This window comes from Camelina sativa, chromosome 11, assembly GCF_030686135.1.
Source record: "Camelina sativa cultivar CO46 ecotype springtype chromosome 11, ASM3068613v1".
NCBI lineage: Eukaryota > Viridiplantae > Streptophyta > Magnoliopsida > Brassicales > Brassicaceae > Camelina > Camelina sativa.
The window spans coordinates 46,796,645-46,816,882 of NC_141890.1; the positions used below are offsets into that span (position 1 = coordinate 46,796,645).

At 37.4% G+C, this 20,238-nt stretch overlaps 5 protein-coding genes and 3 non-coding genes across 10 annotated transcripts; 2 read left to right on the forward strand and 6 right to left on the reverse strand.

The window, feature by feature from the left end:
• Positions 1-271: 271 nt before the first annotated feature.
• On the reverse strand, positions 272-364 carry LOC147935514 (small nucleolar RNA R38). Its single transcript, XR_015573483.1, has one exon. It is a non-coding gene; the product is annotated as a small nucleolar RNA R38 (small nucleolar RNA).
• A 135-nt stretch (positions 365-499) lies between these two features.
• Positions 500-593, reverse strand: LOC147935515 (small nucleolar RNA R38). The gene has a single exon (XR_015573482.1). It is a non-coding gene; the product is annotated as a small nucleolar RNA R38 (small nucleolar RNA).
• Positions 594-806: 213 nt separating this feature from the next.
• On the reverse strand, positions 807-893 carry LOC147935516 (small nucleolar RNA SNORD25). Its single transcript, XR_015573236.1, has one exon. It is a non-coding gene; the product is annotated as a small nucleolar RNA SNORD25 (small nucleolar RNA).
• A 605-nt stretch (positions 894-1,498) lies between these two features.
• LOC104726434 (protein PMR5) lies at positions 1,499-3,578 on the reverse strand. Of its 2 annotated transcripts, none has more exons than XM_010445299.3 (5): positions 3,068-3,578; positions 2,638-2,809; positions 2,356-2,534; positions 2,102-2,260; positions 1,499-1,998 (listed from the first exon to the last, which is right to left on the reverse strand). In XM_010445299.3, the coding sequence occupies exons 1-5, from the start codon at positions 3,445-3,447 to the stop codon at positions 1,665-1,667; spliced, it is 1,224 nt and encodes a 407-aa protein (XP_010443601.1). In that variant the 5' UTR covers positions 3,448-3,578; the 3' UTR covers positions 1,499-1,664. The 2 variants fall into 2 exon arrangements, with proteins under 2 accessions (XP_010443601.1, XP_087326989.1); XM_087470863.1 differs by having other exon boundaries at positions 2,638-2,775; positions 3,068-3,565.
• Positions 3,579-3,914: 336 nt separating this feature from the next.
• LOC104726435 (uncharacterized) lies at positions 3,915-10,002 on the reverse strand. The gene is made up of 10 exons (XM_010445300.3): positions 9,519-10,002; positions 6,697-8,805; positions 6,480-6,603; positions 6,302-6,393; positions 5,905-6,149; positions 5,722-5,808; positions 5,502-5,601; positions 5,196-5,397; positions 4,916-5,042; positions 3,915-4,266 (listed from the first exon to the last, which is right to left on the reverse strand). Exons 1-10 carry the CDS (start codon positions 9,615-9,617, stop codon positions 4,173-4,175), a joined length of 3,279 nt encoding a protein of 1,092 aa, XP_010443602.2. The 5' UTR covers positions 9,618-10,002; the 3' UTR covers positions 3,915-4,172.
• A 3,232-nt stretch (positions 10,003-13,234) lies between these two features.
• Positions 13,235-16,279, forward strand: LOC104726436 (zinc finger CCCH domain-containing protein 66). Its single transcript, XM_010445303.3, has 2 exons — positions 13,235-13,629; positions 14,099-16,279. The coding sequence occupies exon 2, from the start codon at positions 14,150-14,152 to the stop codon at positions 15,995-15,997; it is 1,848 nt and encodes a 615-aa protein (XP_010443605.2). The 5' UTR covers positions 13,235-13,629; positions 14,099-14,149; the 3' UTR covers positions 15,998-16,279.
• A 3-nt stretch (positions 16,280-16,282) lies between these two features.
• Positions 16,283-17,728, reverse strand: LOC104726437 (uncharacterized). Its single transcript, XM_087473283.1, has 2 exons — positions 16,734-17,728; positions 16,283-16,658 (listed from the first exon to the last, which is right to left on the reverse strand). Exons 1-2 carry the CDS (start codon positions 17,554-17,556, stop codon positions 16,342-16,344), a joined length of 1,140 nt encoding a protein of 379 aa, XP_087329409.1. The 5' UTR covers positions 17,557-17,728; the 3' UTR covers positions 16,283-16,341.
• A 320-nt stretch (positions 17,729-18,048) lies between these two features.
• LOC104726439 (selT-like protein) lies at positions 18,049-20,235 on the forward strand. Of its 2 annotated transcripts, none has more exons than XM_010445306.3 (4): positions 18,049-18,463; positions 18,581-18,657; positions 19,487-19,805; positions 19,903-20,235. In XM_010445306.3, exons 1-4 carry the CDS (start codon positions 18,275-18,277, stop codon positions 20,005-20,007), a joined length of 690 nt encoding a protein of 229 aa, XP_010443608.1. In that variant the 5' UTR covers positions 18,049-18,274; the 3' UTR covers positions 20,008-20,235. The 2 variants fall into 2 exon arrangements, with proteins under 2 accessions (XP_010443608.1, XP_087329410.1); XM_087473284.1 differs by having other exon boundaries at positions 18,090-18,463; positions 18,584-18,657.
• Positions 20,236-20,238: the final 3 nt, after the last annotated feature.

Consider the following 20,238-nt stretch of genomic DNA (forward strand, 5'->3'; position numbering starts at 1 on the left):
TAAACACGTTTTCCATTGACGATAATGATAGGTTTCTAGTTTTATGAAAATCTTTCAATCAAAGTCCGATATCAGCCGAGACGATTTTTTTAATTAAGTCACAAAAGAATTCTGATGACAAAAATAGATTCCAGGTATAAAGATAAACGAAGCTACGTGTTTCTGCTGTTAGAACTACCAATTGTACCATTTGAACCATATTCGTGTTAGTGATACTTATGTAACAGTATGGTCAACAAGCAAAGGCAAAATGATACGAACGGGTATTGGGTGGTGTGTCAGATTAAATATGAAACATCAACGGGATTAAATCCTCAGACAGGGATAACTGTATTCTTCATATTTGTGCTCATCATCCACAACCCAATTACCCAAACATCCTTGTCAATTTCTAAAATCAAACGACAACATGGTATTTAAAAAACCAGACAGAAGCCTTAGAACGTCCTTTAGTCAACACCATTATAACATGAACATCATATTCGTGTTTTGTGAAATGTATTATGTCAGATTACAAATCAATCATCAATGGGATTAAATCCTCAGACAGGGATAACTGTTTTTTTTGATATTTGTGCTCATCATCCACAACTCAAAGCTATATTCTAGTAAATTTCATAAATCAAGATTAGTAAAAAACCCAAATAGAAGCCTCAGACCGTCCTAGTCAAGAAGATAATATTTCAACACTGAAAATTTCAGTAACCATTATATCTAATCTTCATCAGCCTCTCTCTTATCATAATTAAAACAAAAACCACCAAGTACCAAGAAAATAAAATTATAATAAGATCTCAAAAAGAAAGAAGAACTCAGTCCCTTAGATGTTCATAATGAAATGCGATCATTACCGCAATCATTACAGGTCTGTAAATTGACTCATCACTGTTCTTCCAAAACAATCTATATAACAAAAACTAAATCCGGATACTAAAGTATAATTAATATAGCTGCTTAAGTGTGTTTTCTCCCCACATCAACATCAAACGAGATTGTATAAATACAAAATCACTGAAGATATATTAGGGAGAATATATATAAAAATAACGAAAGCAACACGATTAATTTTGCTTCAAGGGAACGAATCATATGGGAACGAACAAATCCACATAGACTATCTGATGAAGCCAATTCGGAAACCGTGAGAAAAACACTAGAGAACCAAACCAAGAGACCCAGTAACAGTACAGAGAACCCCAAAACTATGAAAACTACAGAAGCTTCTATGTGAACTGACTTCTTTTATCGATTGCTTGCTGGCTGCTAAGACCCTAGAAATCGACTTGTTGATCTGTCTATGCAATTGAACTTCCTCTATTTATATAACAAGAAAGGTTCTGGAAAAGAAGAAAAAAAAACCCTAAAAGCTTTTCACTAAGCCCATTGAGTATATTTAAAAAGGCCTAATAAGGTTATGTTAATTTTAGCTGAAGCCTGTAGTAGTGTTTTTGCCTTTTCAATAATGTTGACTTGTTGTTAGTTATTATGCTCTGCTCTGTTGCATGAAATTATTAAGATTAGATCATTAGAAAGATAATTTCCTCAAGAGTTTATACAATTGAAAGCCTCCGTAATCTTAAAGATTCTTTTCGAATGTGCTAAAATATTACTACTAACTGAATACTTTGATGGGAGAAGACTAATAAAAAAAAAAAAAAAACAAGCTAATAGAAGAGAATCGTATACAATAACTGGTTCCATGTATCAGGTAGACCAGGCAAACACCAATGGCTACAATCTGACTGGTCTGGTCTAGACCTCTGCGAACCGCTAATGAGACCGCTGTAGACTGACGGATGACCGTCTTTTCTAAGCGAAGAGAGGAGCGTTATGTCGAGAAGAAAAGCCGGATTGTGCATTCCGTGAAGCACTTCAACGATCACTGATCTTAGCTGATCTGTGTATGAACTCACTGGGTAAGCTGCTCCTGTGATTGGTTCTGTTTCTCCGTAGCAGTTCTTGGATCCAGTAGATGATGGTGCCGCCCAGTCACTCGGGCTGATCATTCACAAAACACACATACAAGTTGGTTTCAAAAACATCAGAAGTGGTTCCAAATTTAACAACTTTGAGAAACTGAGAGAGAGATAGAGTGAGTTACTTGTCGTGTGTTGGAGAAATGGAGAGGAAGAAGACTTGGGTTTTGGATCTATCAACGTGGGATTCAACCCAATACGCCCAAGTACGAAGTGCTTTCTCCATTGCGACGAAACGGTCCATGTCTTGGTAATAAGTATTGCCTGATTGAATTAAGTCCCATCTATTTGTTCACAAGGAGAGATCAATGGTATAAGCAAATAAAACACTTTTTGACATTAAAACAAAATCAAATAACTGGAAGTGTTTTTAACTTACCCTTGCATATTTCCAGTGTGGCTCCACCAGTGACCAGTGTTGAAGATGAGGAGATCAGCGTCATGCCATGCGTTAGCATTGCCAGAGATCTCATCCAGTTTCAACACTCGCTTGCCTTGAACAGAGTCTATATCCACCAAGAACGGAGCTTTGTAAAACGACATGGTTATCCCATAATCCTAGACATAAAAAGAACAGTTTCTTACATAGAACCTATGACACAACGTAGTAAGAGACATTGAAGAAGAAGAAGAAGAAGAAGAAGAAGAAGAAAGCATTTACCAAGAATCTGAAGGTGGAGAGAGGAAGGCCTCTCCTCATTTCAATCTGAGTGGAAGGTGCAGATGACATAATGAGGCAGATCAAAGACTCCCATTGGTTCTTCCCCAATGAATCACCCGCAAACATTATGGTTTTGCCCTTCATTTTCAATAGAAACTCAGCACCATTGAACCTAATCCATTTGTGTAGACCAGAAATTGCACAATATAACCCACAACATCTCTATTATAAAAACCTGATCTTTGAGCAATCAAAAAAATCTTAAGAGACGAAACTAAAGTAGAATCCTTTCAAATGGGTTCACAAAAAGAATACATTTTGACAACTAAAGTAACTCCAAAATTTCAGATTTCAGATGAACTCGAACCTCTTCAAGATTGACCAATATAACCAAAAGAAGGAAGGAGGAGGAGTAAGTAGATACACATACGTGGGTAAATTGCAATTCTGAGGTTGCCAACGATACTTGAGGTAGTCAGAGTCAGGACGACCGTACATCTGGCAATCGAACTCAGGCTCAACGACGTTGGGACAATCCGACGGTTTATAGAGAGGGTAAGAGCTGTCACGAACCCACGTGCCGAGGAAGAGAGTGCAAGTGCTCTTGTTCCCTTGGAAACCAGCTGATGGTCTGCTCGAGCTGTACTGGTTACCACTACTACTACTACCAGAGCTTCCTCCATGGCGTTTTTTCAAGCTTAGTATAATGGCTGAAGAAGATTGTTCTGGTTGTTGAAGGAAGAGAATAACAAGAAAGAAAATGGCGGAGACTGAGATGCCAGGAAGATGAAGAGAAGAAGAAGAACCCATCTTTTGCTTTAGTCCCCGGAACACAAAACAATAAAAGAAAGCTGTAAAATAATTGAGAGATGGGGAAATAAAAATATCTTAAAGAAAGAAAAGTTTCTTGCTTTGAGATTTTGATTTTGATTTTTTTTTTGGGGGTATCAGTGGTGTTGTCTCTGTGCAAATGGGTATGGGGTCGTTCACGTGGGTCCTCTTACTTCTGTAAATATTTTACAAATTTCGAAACTTGTATTTATTCGTTGATGAAATCTTAAATTTTAAATAAATTAAAAATACAACCTTTGGAGAGAAGAGAAATCTTTAAAACATTGCTGAAGAAATATAAAACTTGTTTCTTTGGTGAAGGGTTTTATTGGATTTAGTTTTCTTCTGCATGTTCACATGATCGATTTTGTTAGATGTCTCAAGGCACCTATAATTGATAGCAATAAATTTGAATAATTTATGATCCACAATTCACAAAGGGCATATAATAATACTTTGCTTAGATTATATTATCAAAGTGTCAGAAGAGAGGTAAGCATTTGTTCCTTCAATTTTTTTTCTTCTTTTCTTCCAATTAACATATTTCGACACCTTTGTGGGGGTTGTGTAACCCAGCTTAAGATTAGTATACACAAACAATAATCGTAAAATCTCAACCTTTCATGCCCGAAGATTCTGAACAGAACTCGTGGAGACAAAGTTGTCTGAGGATGCTCATGCTCTCTCCTTGGAGTGTTCATACTTCATGTTAACCTTATGCGTTTTAACCTCCTTCGTGTGTAACACTTTAAGATACGGTTCCTTTTCAGTAACCCTTCTTCATGTGTTTTTGTTTCCCTGAAAACAACAAAAAAAAATTGTATGAAGTTAATACGATTCATGGATTGTCTAGTCACACAATAAGAAGCCTAATACGTTATCTTTGGACTTCACTAGTTTCCCAGCAGAGTCCAGATCTCTCGAAACTTGTTACTCAATTCGTGTCTGTCATCCTCCTAAACTTATAGATTTTCTCTAAAACAGTTTTATCACACATGTAAAAGCATCAAAACACAGGCACAATTCAATCTCAATCAACATGTTAAGGATCCTTGCTCTCATGGACACTCTCTCCTATTGTACCCTCTATACTTCTATTCCAATTCTCTAGTCACATTCAAAAGCCTAACTCATCATCTTTTGACTCAGCTACTTGCCAAGAATAGTCGACATCTCTTGAAACTTGTTTTTCAATCTTATAATTTAAGGACTTACAGTTATATCCCAGGCGATGTAAACTATCAAGGGCACAACAATACCACCATGTTAAGGATCCTTACTTTTAGGACTCTCCTATTTATAGCCTGATTTCTATTCCAAGTATTTTCGTATCGTTTAATTCTCAGGACTCATGCAAGGACATTTGCATCATGTTATATTATTGATTTTCTCGTTGTGGGTGTTTTTGGATTAGTAAATCATAGGAGTGAGAGTTGGAACATCATACTCTGGTGGATTTTTGGTGGAGCTAGATTCCTCGAGGTGATTTTCTGCCTGATGTATTTCTGATCTATCATCAGAAGCAGAATTGTCTTCAATCCTAAGGATGTCACAGTGTGGTTCACCTAGAGAAACTGCATGATAATGCAGAACTGAAGTTTCAAACCTTATTCAAGATGATTGAGTTTGAAAAGCTTACAGTTTGTAATGATAACGTAGCAAACAAAGGGACTAACCTCATCAGCAAAACAAAATCAAAAACAAAAACAAAAAACATGGTGACTAACCTGTACTTGAAAATGGATCTGCTACGCTGGTCAAGACCTTCAGGCACAATATTGTTCGTCCGAATTCCAAGAAGGTAAATTTCAGAAAGTCTTTCCTTTCGGAGATTGTAATCTTTGTAAATCCAAATGAGTTGATCCATGTGTTCAGCACGGATGGAACAGCAGGCAGGACCAGCCTTTCAACTCCCAAGCCAATGAGCACCTAGAGAACGCAACATTTTCAAGAGAACAGTTAATTGGTCTTCAGGATAAGCAAACAAAGCTTATTGAGCCAAAGGGGGAAGTGTAGTTTTCAACAGTAAACACCTTTTCGAGTTCATTAATCAAAACCCGGCACATGCCGTGCTGGCGGTGCTGGAATCTGGTACCAATAAAGGGCATTTCTGCAACCTTTTTCCCAAAAATTCTGAAAAGGGAATGAACAGAACATGTCAGACTAATATATCAATCAATAGAGGTTTATACAGGCCATTTTTTTTTTTTTTTTCTGTAATTTAAAGAGACATTTAGGCTTTATAAATCTTACCTGACAGTAGCCATAGCAACAAGCTCGTCATTCCTTTCTAGAAGTACCGTGTAAAATCCACTGAAGTTCAAACGTTTAAATTTTGACCTGCAGTTTTTTTTGAGTTAGGGAGTCTGATGCGAAAGAATGTAATAGAAGGCTGTTACATGTAATACTTAAAGGTATTCCTTGTTTGTCTCTTACCATCTGCTAAAAATAACACCTTCAGCAAGATCTCCTCCACCATGAGGTCTTTTCACAGGCTTAAAAAGTTCATGCATCACATCAAGGGCAACACTGAGTTTGCAGTGATTTTCTGCCATATCCTCAATTTTAGAAGCTTCAATCCCACATGTATTTGGTTCCAAGGACTGCAACAATCTCCAAGTTAAATTCTTCACGCCCACCTCTCTCGGTTTTCCAATAAGCTCACGGAGACTTTCAAATATCTATAAAGACAATATTTTTACGTATGAGCAATGTTGAGTATGGCATGCAATATATCATCTTAACTGCAGCTTTTATTTCTTTTGGCTGCTTTGTTAGTCTTCTGATGGATGTTAATAAACACAAATGGAAGGCGGGATTTGGATTTATGTACCTTTTCACAGTCTTTGCTGCAAAACCACTTTTCTCCCAAGATAGTATTCAATGAAACACCGGCACCATCACAACGCATGCAGCTAGGGTGATCTATATGAACCACATAAAAAACAGAACTCAATATCATTTAGTATATCATGTTGACCTTCGTATTAGCATAGGGAAGAACTCCTTACATTTAAGTTCGCATTGCTTGCAACTGATAAACTTCTCGGCATATTCGCTAGTAACCTTCACAATGATTTTTCCACAGGCACCACAACAACATGATGCACAGAACCAGTCACCATCTGGAACATCCTACAAATTCCAACAAAAACGTGTTAAGAGACCACGAGAAAGAGCAGTAAATTTTAATTACGGTCTTAGTGAAATTAGTGAAAAAGATAAAACCTCCAGCCCAAGACAATTTGCATGGAAGGCGGATGGACATCCATCACAGAGAATCAGTTTGCCGCCATAGTGACAAACGGAGCAAACTACATCGTTCTCCCCTTGACGCAATTTTATCTTCAGAATATTAGGTGGTTGTGCTTTCTTTCTTGTTTTATAGGCTTCTATTTGGCATTCCAAAAGAGATCTTCCATCATCCAGAAAGATATTGGCTGCTGCTCTGCTGGATCCACCACCAGCATGAACTTCAAATCCACTTACGGTGAAAATTTTACGGCAACAACTGCATTTTATACCCTCACGGGTTAGTTTCCCCTCTTTTTTCAGAGTGTCATCCTTTTGGTTACGGTATCGTATAGATTCCCTAGGTAGAATCACATTGTTGTCGATGAGCCAGGAAAGAATACTACGTGGGCTGTGATTTCTTGAGATGGGAGTTATTACCCGCTGCACTCTTCTGCTTGATCGTAACACACGAGTTTTACCACGACCAATTACTCGATTCTTGATATCCATTAACATTCTTGAAGTGTGCCCCCTTCTCATGCTCAGATCGACATTCTGCAAATCTACATTTACTTCTTCCTTCTTGGAGTTATATCTAAGGTTCTGTTTACGCTTACTTTTCAGCTCTCGTATGCCTTGAGCTTTTGTTTTTGGCTCGAGCCTAACACGGAGTGTCTTTTTCTGACCCGGGAAGGCATTTCTGGGACAAAAATGGCGGCTTTCTCTCGTTAAGACCTCCTCGTTTCCTTGCGTTTCACACTCGCGCGAGGTTTCAGCAGACAGTTTCCTTCCTTCACCAAGAGTGACAGTTCTATTACAGGCAGGCAATGCCAAAACAATACATCTAATTTCCTGGGTGTTACAAGTCTGATTTTCAGAAGACAAAAAAGGAGGCTTAGCCATCCCCGGAGTAGTCCAGGATTGATCACGTTGTTTCAATCTGAAACACACTTGACGAAGAGAATGCTCTGTTAGTCTTCCATCTGGTGAGAGGTAGCGAAACCTTTGCCTTCCAGCTTCGTCTACCATATGTTCTATGGTCCATCCCATATACTTAAGATGCTTTCTGACATGTTTGGCTACATTTTGTGACGTCGACCTGATATAGCTTGACACAGCTTGTGGGCCTGATTTAGCAACACAATTAAAAGGATACCAAATTCTAAGTTTCTTGTGCAGTACCATCTTTTTATGAGCGGTAGTAGATTCCTTGCTGGAAAACTCGGTTGCCCTATTGATGTAACTTGCCTCTGATCTTATACCAGAAACAGAAGTCAAGACAGACAAGGACTGGCATCTTTGGCTTACCGTTTTGTAATCTTTATCAATGCAGGAAAATTGTTGTTCTTGTGGAGCATTCACTAGCACACCGCTGAGACAGGTCTCATTAATAACAGCCTGAGAAGCTTCTTTCAAAAGCTTCAACAGAGGGAATCTTTCAGCATCATAGTCATAAAGAAACTGGTTAATGGTGATTCTAAGATTATCATTAATCACCTCCTGCATCAAATCTTCCCATAAATGCCTAGTAGAGCAAGTCCATTCCTGGATCTTCGCAAAACCAATTCTGTCCCGTATGTCATACCAAAGTTGCTTTATGGAAACTGGGAGATAATTATCTTTCTTGTATCTCTCAATCAAATCAAGAAACAGCCATCTCCCACGACACTCCCACATCTCTGTACCCTCACTCCAATCTTGAGTAACACGTAGAGATTGAAGATCAGCATCCAATTCATCACCCAAATCAGGGAAAAACACTCTCCTCCTCTCAGAACCATTGTCGTGGTCGAAAAGGACACCTTCCCACCAAGCTTCACTGAAAAATACATCGACGCAGAGCCCATAGGCAAGCTTCGATTTATCAACTTCCAGTTTCGGAGGCACGGGTCTTAAACGTCCACGGAAAGTATCAGAAACGTCAGTACAATCAGATTCCAACCCTTCTACCACATCCGAAACATCAATAGTTTCCACAAGATAATCAGTACCATCATCAGATAGAATGTTATCATATCTGATACAACGTCGACGTCGCCTTTTGGCTGCAATGACAGTTCCTAAATACCAAGAACCGAGAAACCCTTCCTCAAGACTTCTTACCTAAACATGCCAAACAATTAGAAGCCAAAGCAACATCAACATACAACATTAAACAATTATAGATGGGATAATAAACCTTTACCAAAAACAGATGTGTTAAATAATAAACTCCTCCAAAGCAAGATATACGTTTGCATCAAACATTGAAACTAGAGAAACTTCTAAAAGCTCAATAAAAAGCATAAAAAGCTATCTAGAGACGCAAAGAAAAAATATCAGAACCAAAAGGGATTTCTAATGTAGAAACAGAGAATGCAGCTTTCACAAAAGTGGAATCCACTAATTAGGCTCCTAGTCCTAGATCAACAAAATCCAAAACGTGAAAGTATACTGCAAAACTTTCCAATTCATCAAAGTTAACTACACCAAAACTGATATAAGGTTGCATTAAGAACGGAAACCACAAAAAAAAAAAATCATTTTTAAGTTAACTTCTCAGAAAGCTACGCAGAACCAAAATAGAGAAACAAACAATGTAGCTTTCACAAAAGTCGAATCCACCAACTAGGTTCCACAATCAAACCAAAAACCTTGAAAGAAGAGCACAAATTTCACATCTGAAAACAAAAGGGTGATTAAAAAATCACCGAAATTGGAAAACTCAAAAACCCTATAATAAACCCTACAAATCAAAAGACCCATGTTGGAAACGAAATAGTCAAAGGGGTGTGGGGGGGGGGGAAACAAAAAAAGGCAATGGCTTTAGAACATACCTCTATTTTTTCACCGACGAGAAGCTTTTTCCGGCGGAGATTTCGTCCACCGGTGCTTTTCCAGCCGAAAATCGGCTCTTCTTCCTCCGGCGCTGGCATTGAAAGGCTTTCGAGTGAGAGAAATTGAGGAGAAAACAAAAACGCAGTCTTGAGAGAGAGACTTCCGAGAGGGTTGAAGAGAAGATTTGATGGGTAAAAGATGAGGTTTTGCAGCTACTTTGTGTGAGAGTAGCAGCTTTCTCCCCAAGTAACGCTGTTCCCTATGTACTTATTATTAATTAGTCTAATCTCCAATTAAATACATTGGGATTAAATAACCCATCTAATTAAAATATTATGGACATTGATTTTGTTTTCGTTGTTTTCTTTTGATAAACGAAGGAATGGAAATTTCAATTTTGGTAAAATTAAGTGGTGCATACCTGATTAATTTTTTTTTTCTATGGGTAAAAAAAAAAACTGTCTGCTTATTAAAAAAGACCCCAAAATTACCATTTCTTCTCTCAGCTCCTTTAAGTCAATTCAAGTTGGTTTATCACTCTTCCCACACAAGTTTTTTCTAAAATATAACCCTTTGTATATTTTTTATGATTTGAGTTGACATGTTTTTCCAGTATAGGAAATATTTTAAAATGTTATTTAAACTGAACAAAGATATTCAATTATAATTATATTGGTTATTCAACAAATACTTAATATATTTACTTAACATAATAATATAAATTAGATTAAATGTTTTGTGTGCTTTTGTAAAATAACATAAAATAGTAAATAGGTATAAAAGTAATTATAAGTGAAGAGAGAAAAAGTAGTTTGACACTCTGGCTATTTACTTCATTCTTTTCAATCTATGGCTATCTACTATAAATTCTCTATTCTTATAGTTTCTTAATTGGTTTCTTGCAATTTTGGTTTTTCTACTCGGTCCAGTTTTACCTAATTACAAATGTAAATATTTTAATTCAATAAGTTTTTATATGAAAAACAAAATTTATATCAAATATAAATACAACAACAACTTACTCAGAACGTTTATATTTGTATGAACCGATTACATTGATTGTTTGGAAGTCAATTATAGAAGTATAGATCTGATTTCCATAGTGTAATTATTCATATTGATGGAGTTTGGAGTAGGGTTGGGCACAAGACGTACCCTTGAATTTTCTCATACCCTTTACTCGTATTAGATTCTTAAATAACGATTATCCGAAAAAAACGGGTATCCGATAAAAATAGTTAACCTTTTAAATACCTGACCTTTTATTTTTACCCGGAAAAATAAATATCCAATAAAAAAAAGTGTCAATAATCGCAATAATAATTTCATATTCCAAAATCCGAAAAAGGAAAAATTCATATATGTATGCAACATATAGGTCCAAAAAATAAAAAATTACAAACTTTAAAAATAAAAATATAAAATATTAATTCAATTGGGCGTCGTATTTATCATTTCAATTGGACTAAGTTAAACTTAGGCTTTAACTTTAACTCTATAATATATTTATAAATTAATAATGAATAATAATAATACAAAATATTAAAGGAATTTACGGGTCGAGTAACAAAATAGGTAAAGGGACAAGTAATGGGATGGATATTGAAAACTAAACTAGTACCTTTACTCATGGATAATATAATTATAATATCATTTACTTAACCCTAAAGCAGCGGGTAGCCTTTTTTCGGAACAGGTAGGAGGTGAGTAACACGTCGAATACAGGTAACGGGTATTAGTGCCAACGAGTATTAGTGCCCAGCTCAGTTTGGAGTATAGATCTTACGTGGTGCATATATAATATTTGTCGTAGTGATGGAGCTACCGCTGAATCTTCAAGCTACTGTCTTTCCAGTTTCCAATAATAAGATCAACTCTTAAAAAAGAGTAGATATGACTCCTTTCAAGTTTCAACTATATCTCGACTCCATCGTTTTTAAATTTCTTGCCGCATAAAATGGTCTTTGCGACCATATGCTGAACAAGGTCAACCTTAGGGTCTCATCTAAAATAATCCTAACGTGGAATTCTTATGTCGAGATGGAGTCATATCGACAAGATACGGGAGATATCTGAGTATATGTATATATTTTTCGTATATTTGTGTGGGTAAGCAAAACGACATCGTTACAAAACGAAAAGACGTACTAACGGGCCAAACTTAGGTCTTAATTAATGGGCCTTCAGACATGTCATTATCCTCGTATAGACGTATCAGTGTCGTTTTATGTGATCTTTTTGGCCCAGAAGAGGTGCTTGGCCGCTAGTAGTAGTCGGAGAGAGAGAGAATGCAGTGGATCGAGGACCATAAAAGTCAAGATGGTCTGTCCAACAAAGTTCTGCCATTTGGGGGGGTTTTGTTTTGTCGTCAGCGACGTCGGCTAATAAAATAGCAATGGTTAGTCGCTTTCAGTAGGTACCCACATGCTTTCTTATTCCATTTCGTCAGAATTCATGGATTCTCTCATGGGTCCATTTCTTCATAATCGCTAATGGTACACTTAGACTTTTCTGCTTCTTTTTTTTTTTGTTTTTAAAAAACTGAATCATTCCCTTAATAATATATCACACACATTTTTCATATTATTGGTCCTTTGAGTGACTTATAATAAAATTATAATATTGATACTCATTGGAAAACCAACAGAACAGTGTTTATGTTATCCGTCGCATCAAGTGAAATAAACCGATTTAATGTTGAATTTTTAATAGAAACAGATCTATATAATCCGTTTCAAAATTTTGAGAAAAAAGCTCCGAAAGTATTAATGAAAAGTTAGGATCTAAATAATTCCATACGATTTTTTGCATAACTCTATGACTGTATATTGGAAGGCAATAATACGAAAAATATTAGTAATAAATAATTAAAAGGGAATGTGAAAGGGCCAGTGGAGCAGCTTCGTTAATGCCGCTTGCAAAAAGCATTGATGATGATGGGTTCGGTTGCATGCATTTGCATTTGGTCTGGTTGCAATACAAAAAACAGTAGTCGTTTAATACTTTTATATTTGGACTAAACTATAGTACTATTTAAAAAAAAAAAATACATTAAAGAAATATCGTACAAATAGTGTCATGGATCACGTACCACTAATCTTATATAATCAGACCAATTAAATAAATTCTACAAAGCATATAGCGACCGAAAATACAAAAAGTTTGGTCAGGTTTGTTTGAATTCTTTCCATTACCGAAATTAAAAACACATTATTCTAGTCTTTTAGGATATTTTGTTTTACCTAATCGTCTTTTTGTTGGAATTGTCGACAGAAAAAATTTTGAACGTAAAGGTCAATTTCTCAACTTTATTACTATTAAGTCTATTATTGATAATTATCAATTATCCCAATTATCTAAAAAATCTTTTTATTGATAATCTTTTATGAATAACTCAAAATCAGGTTATGACAAAAAGAGTTGCTATCAACCGAGACGGTTCCGATTCTGTGTGTTTTTGTGTATGTTGGATTTATTTATTAATTATTATTCCGGAGCGGGTGATAAACCAATAAAAAGGAGGGTTATAAAGATAAAAAGTCACAGGCAGTGGTATTATCTTTAACTCTCGTTGAGAATGGTAGAAGAAGAAAAGAAAAAGTAAGTAGCTCATTTTAAAAACATGCTGACGATGCATGGTTTCCACGTCATCCCACCAAAAACCGGAAAAACGCGTGAAGCGTGACAAAACCGATGAGGCTACGATCTTCTGTGTGAGGGTATTACGTACACCTTCGCTTCCTTCTGAGTTTTTTTAGATATTTTGTTTTTACACTAAAAAAAACTTTTATTCATAAGGTGAAAATAATAAATAAATAAATAAAAAAGACGAGAAGAAAGAATGGTGGAGATGGTGGTCTGTTTTATTTAGTGTAAAGCTTCTTCTTCTTTTTTTTATATTTTATTTTCTATTATTTTGACCTGAGGAAGAAAGTGACAATAAGGAAAAAAAAAAACCATAATTGGAGAAAAAATAAAATAGTAGGATTTGTTTTTTCAATAAATTGAGAGTAGTTTAAAGGAAGTGAAGAACGGTTTGGTTTTGGTGGTGGTGGTCGAGAAAAAAGAGTGCTTTTTTTTTTCTTTCTCTGTGATCACATTTCTCAAAAGGTAGAGCAAATCTTTTATCTCTGTTTCTTTGATTACTTCTTAGAAAAATCTGAGAAAATCCCAGGAAAAAAATATATGAACTTGAAGGAGTTCCATTAATGGATTGATTAGTCAGTCACTGGATATTAGTTTCACTTGCATCCTTATTTATCAATTTTTTTTAGTTTTTTTTTGGGTTTTCTCAAGTTATTTGTTTTTTGTTTAAAATTGATTTGCTGATTGGGAATATGATTAGTTTTTCCATGTTGGAAAAATGGTTAATTATGGATCTGTTAAGTGTTTATTTTTGGTTTTTTAAAGTTGGAAACTTTGTATCACGAACTAACAAACTCTTCCCTTCTCTCCTAGCTTTTAATTTTTTAATTATTCGTTTCTGCAGTTTTTTAATTCTGTTATCATGTTTTATGTTTATGTATACCTTTAATCAGAAGACAAAAAGATTCATCCTTTTCAATTTTTTTTTTTGCAGTGAAAATCAATAGAGCGGGAAAGATTTGAGCTTTATTTGTTTTTTTTGGCCATGGGAGATGATGAGCTGTCTCACCTCAAATTCTCTCTTTTGCTTGAATCATCAGCCTGCAATGATCTCTCCGGTTTTAAGTCTCTAGTTGAAGAAGAAGGTCTCGAGAATATTGATCGGTCTGGTTTATGGTATGGGAGGAGGTTAGGATCAAAGAAGATGGGTTTTGAGGAGAGGACACCTCTTATGATCGCTGCCTTGTTTGGAAGCAAAGATATTGTTGATTATATCATTAGTACTGGTCTTGTTGATGTGAACCGCTCCTGTGGCTCTGATGGTGCCACGGCCCTTCACTGCGCTATCTCTGGCTTGTCTGCGAATAGTCTTGAGGTCGTTACTCTTCTTCTGAAGGGTTCAGCGGATCCGGATTCTTGTGATGCTTATGGTAACAAGCCTGGAGACGTTATTTTTCCTTGTTTGAGTCCTGTTTTTGGCGCTAGGAAAAAGGTTTTGGAGCGTTTGTTAAAAGGGAACGATGATTTGAATGTGCAAGAAGAAGGGGAGAGAGAGGTTGAGGCTGAGGTTGAGGTTGAGGTTTCAGTTTCAGTTTCGCCTCCTCCGGGGTCTGAGAGGAAGGAGTATCCGGTTGATCCCACGCTTCCTGATATCAAGAACGGTATCTACGGGACAGATGAGTTCCGGATGTATGCTTTCAAGATCAAGCCGTGCTCTAGAGCGTACTCTCACGACTGGACAGAATGCCCTTTTGTCCATCCAGGTGAGAACGCAAGGAGGCGTGATCCGAGGAAGTACCATTACAGCTGTGTCCCATGTCCTGAGTTCCGGAAAGGGTCTTGTTCCAGAGGTGATACTTGCGAGTATGCTCACGGTATCTTTGAGTGCTGGCTTCACCCTGCTCAGTACAGGACCCGTCTCTGCAAGGATGAGACAAATTGCTCAAGAAGAGTTTGTTTCTTTGCTCACAAACCCGAAGAGCTGCGTCCTTTGTACCCTTCAACTGGATCAGGTGTTCCTTCCCCACGGTCTTCCTTTTCATCTTGCAATTCGTCTTCTGCTTACGACATGGCACCGATCAGCCCTCTTCCTCTAGGTGCATCAGCTACACCTCCTTTGAGTCCTAACGGCGTATCCTCTCCTATGGGTGGTGGGAAAACGTGGATGAACTGGCCTACCATTACCCCTCCTGCATTGCAGCTCCCAGGAAGTAGATTGAAATCTGCGTTGAACGCAAGAGAAATCGATTTCTCTGAAGAGATTCAAAGTCTTTCTTCTCCAAATAGATGGAACAACAACACACCCATGTCAGTTGCTTCATCTCCGTTCTCTGGTAAAGGAATGAACATGCTTGCGGGAGGAGCAATGAGCCCTGTGAATAGCCTAACTGATATGTTTGGGACGGAGGATAATAATACATCGGGTTTGCAGATCCGACGCAGCATTATTAACCCGCAGCTGCATCCCAACAGTCTATCTTCATCACCTGTGGGAGCCAATTCTCTGTTTTCCATGGATTCCTCCACAGTAATGGCTTCAAGAGCGGCTGAATTTGCTAAACAGCGAAGCCAAAGCTTCACAGAACGCAACAATGGACTGAATCACCATCCTGCAATCTCTTCCATGACTTCAACTTGTCTAAACGACTGGGCCTCATTGGACGGGAAACTTGACTGGAGTCTCCAAGGAGACGAGCTACAAAAGCTTAGAAATTCCACTTCTTTCCGTCTCAGAGCTGGTGGCATGGAACCAAGACTGCCTAACGAAGGGACCGGGCTCGAAGAACCAGATGTCTCTTGGGTTGAGCCGCTGGTGAAAGAGCCACAGGAGACAAGACTAGCTCCGGTTTGGATGGAGCAATCGTACATGGAGACAGAACAGACTGTGGCTTGAATCAAAGTTTTGAACTTTCATTAACTGTTCCACAAGAAAGATTCCGAGAGGTCGTTTGCTAATCCTATTACATTTTATTTGTTTAATGTTTTGTTATTTTTCTTTAGAACAATAAAAAAAATTCTTGGGGGCAAAAGAGAGTTCGTTTGTGTCTCTCTCTTTCTCCACAGAAAAACAGAGGTGAGAAGGTTTCCAAAACCAAAAGAAACCTTCAATTTACATCACTTCCCTTGATTCTTTACTATTCACAATGAGTAATTGATTTATTTTTTTTCTTGCTAATAATCACTCTAAATCTTATATATGTTTAGTAATATTATAATTGGAAGTACAGAAATGTTTTTTTACACTTGTGAAGTTAAGGAAAGTGTTGTAATTGTTTCCTCTAAGAGTTGATCTAAGATGTTTGAGACTATATCTTCGCTTATGATTCCTTCTGAATCTTTGAGATTTGAAGCTTTTCCGTAAACCCAATTTGAATCTTCAAGCTCAGATACAGTGAGTTTGCAAATCATGAGCCACATCTCTTGGTCGCCATGACATTGGACTTCCGACTCCTCTCTTGATATACTGGTCAATGTGATGTGATCTTCTTGAATCGTTTCATTACGCTTACTGAAATCCAGTTCTGAAGATAACTGTCTTCTTGAAGTTTTTTTCTCTGTTACAAGGAAACAAGAATGATTTTTAACTCAAGAGATGACATTTCAATAATTGAATTTGAAAAAGCACCAACCTGATGATGGAGTTACTCGAACACCTGACAACCAGTCATAGTCAAGAACCGAGACAGGGCTCGAATCATCGTAACTTCCACACTCTTCTTCTTCCTTTGTTGATCTCACTTCACAACTGACTAAATCTACACCCCTGGACCAACAACCATTGCTCTCTTTCTCGATGTTCTGTCTCAACTTAATCTCTCTCCTTTTTCTTCTGTTCTTACGTTTCTCCTTTCTTGGCTGATTCAATTCTCCAATCTCAAGCCTCTCACGTCCTGGTGAAACGTTCATTGCGTTGATGTTGTTCTCTTTACCCTCAATGTGTGTTTGATTCTCTCTTGTTTCTCGTCTCTTCTTACATTTTCTTGTTCCTGGCTGCTTCAATTCTCCAAAACTCTTCTCAGTTTCATCCTTCTCGAAGCTGAGAATGAAGAAGTTATCATCTTCAAGCTCAACATACTCCGGAAACTGGTAAGAATCAAGAGTGGACTTAACTCTTCTATGCTTCCCCTGAACAGCATCGTTGTTGTCCCTCTTCAAATAATCAACAGAGTTCACAGAACGGCTCCTTGAGACGACTCTGTTCTTTTCAGTAACGGGAATAGAGTCCAAACCCATGAGCCTCGCCACAGCTCCCGGCTCATCTCCTCTGAGTCTGAGTGGCTCAGAGACGAAATCACGAGACTCGAAACTGGGTTCAGTGATTAGATCAGATGGTGGGTATGCAGAAGAGGAGCCGGAACAGAGAAATCGTTGAAGAATGAGAGAGATACAGCCGAAAGAGTGAGTCTTTGAGCCGAGTGAGAGCGAAGAAGAAGAAGATGACTTGATCTTCATGGTCTAATAGTGTCAGTGTGTCTCGAAACTGACGGAGAAGTAACGCAGAGGTAAAACAACTTTTCTCTTTACTTTTTTTTTTTTGTTGGTTCGGTTGAGCAAACAAAAAAAAATAAAGTGTGAACAAACAAATTCGTAGCGGGATCTAGGATTTGAACTAACTCTCTCAGTCAAAAACAAAAATATAAATCAAAACAGCTTTTGTTGTTGTTGTTGTTGTGTTTTACTTTTTGTGTGATTTGATGAGAGCAAACAGACAACAGTAGAGATGCTGTGCACTGCACGCGCTTTTGACAAGTCAATTCCCCGGTGAGAACTTCATGTCGTCCGGTATCGCTTTTGTGTAACAAAACCTCTGTCACGTTTTCTTCTTTATTGAATTTTTTTTTTAGAATTGTCCAGTCTTAAAACAGGTCCATGCAGCCCAATTGTAGAATTTGATAAGGCTGCCCATAACAATTGCATAACTATCAATTTTACGGGGGTGTTAATGTACTAAAATATAAATACAAGGGAGTTAAGGCAAATATTTTGAGAATATAAGGTATCAATTGTCAACAATGAGTTAGGATAGTGTTATTCTAGCATCCAAACAAGTGTTTATAGATGCTCTGTCTCGTTCTTCTCCGATTCGCTTGACACACAACTTCTTCCCTCGTCGTATCTCTCTCTCTCTCTATTTGACTCTGTTAATCGGAGAACAAAATATCTATCGGCCATGGACAAAGCACAGTTGATTTTGTTAGGTCTACCTATATTCTTGTTTTGTTCGGATCTCTTCAACCTATTCACTCCTCCGCCTCCTAAACCTCAGCCTCAACGTCCCCATCAGCCACCACCGCATATCCCTCACCAGCAGCATCGTCCTGCTGCCTTCATCCCCGAAACCCTAGATTTCCCTTCACAGGTGAAATTTCATATCTTCGTGTTATTATTTTTTCAACTTCTTCTCCTTCCTTCGGCTTATATGATCTCTCAAAGTTATGTCCCTTTTTTTTTTGGGTATGATTCGTCTTTTTTGTAGAAGACAAGTGGCTTAGGAGGAGCAATTGGATATGGACATACTGTTGAGATCAACTTCTGTGTCTCCTGTTCTTTCAAGTAATTCCAGTTTCTTACTTTGCAAATTCGATTTTATTGTTCATTCTTGTAATTTAGCTTCCGGTTTCTAGTATTCTAGTGTAGTTAGAGAGAACCTATGAACGTAGCTCTTTAAGTGAGATTCTAGTAGTGCTAGGAAAAAAACTTGAGAGAAAATTTGGACACTGCATAAGAAATATTGTTATTCATCATGCTTGACTCATTGCTTTGTTATATTCAGAATGCATTAACCTATAAGTTTCAATGTCTTCAAGAAGTAAGTCATTTTGCCTTTAGGCTGTTTTGTGATTGATTCCATAAAACAACTATAGGAGGTTTTGCAAGCCTGTCCCAAACTGTAGTTACATCTCTATAACTGTTGTTTTACACTGATTATTATTTTACTTCTTCTCGAGATTTATTCCTGTTTTAATGTTTATGCATTTATATATGATTTTGAAGTTTCCATGGATTATTGATAAAAGTTACATCGTTTGCAGCTCTTGATGTTTTTTTTTCTTTGTGGGTGATTCATTATAGCTGCAATGTGAAAATATAATGTGAAGTTTTAAAAAATCCTAAAACACATCATTGGGGATGATGATTCTTAGATGAAATAAAACCTGGAATGCCCGGATTTCTTTCTAATATATGAATCCTAGTTGACATGACTTCTTTGAATACTCTTTGGATTAACATTTTGTAACTTGCAAATTCTTTTAGGATATTGTATGTTAGAAGCTGATGATACCTTTTGAACTTCTCGGCAAAAGGACTCTAGCTTTTTAATAGGGTGACTGGTGTTCTGTATATTTCGGAAGGGTGTTCATTCCAATTTTTAATTTTGCAGGGGAACTGCAGTCACCATGAAGAAGATGTTAGAGACGGCTTTCCCCGGTTTAGATGTGATTCTCGCAAATTATCCACCACCACAACCAAAGCGCCTTCTAGCTAAGGTTGTGCCGGTCGCTCAGATGGGAGTTATTGGTATGATTGTTGCAGGTGATCGTGTCTTTCCCATGATTGGAATTGCGCAGCCACCTGCTTGGTTCCATTCCTTGAGGGCCAATAGATTTGGATCCATGGCTTCCACTTGGCTTATCGGTAACTTTCTGCAGTCTTACCTTCAAAGCTCAGGCGCCTTTGAAGTTCACTGCGACGGGGAACTGGTTAGTACTTCCTAATTAATTAACTCTAAGATGATTTCCAGATATTTTAAGTTCTATCAGTCACAGTAACTTATACGATCTGGTGCTTCTTATACAGGTGTTCTCTAAATTGAAAGAAGGTAGATTTCCAGGAGAGATCGAGCTGAGAGATCTCATCGGCAAGACTTTAACAAGACCAGGCACACTCGCAGGCAGCTACTGAAGTAGTATCAGAAGATAGAAAGGTGGAACCTTTCCGTGAAGTTCCACAAAGTATTTTAGCGCGAGATGGTGTTAAGAGTCTCATATGCCAACATTGTGTCTTTATGTTTTTGATTTACATCATGGTGTTACAGTCTCATCTCTCTCATATATATACCTTGGTTAACTAAGAGTTTATTACTTCTTTGGATCAATCATAAGGCATTAGTCATAGCCATTTTCAAGAAAATGA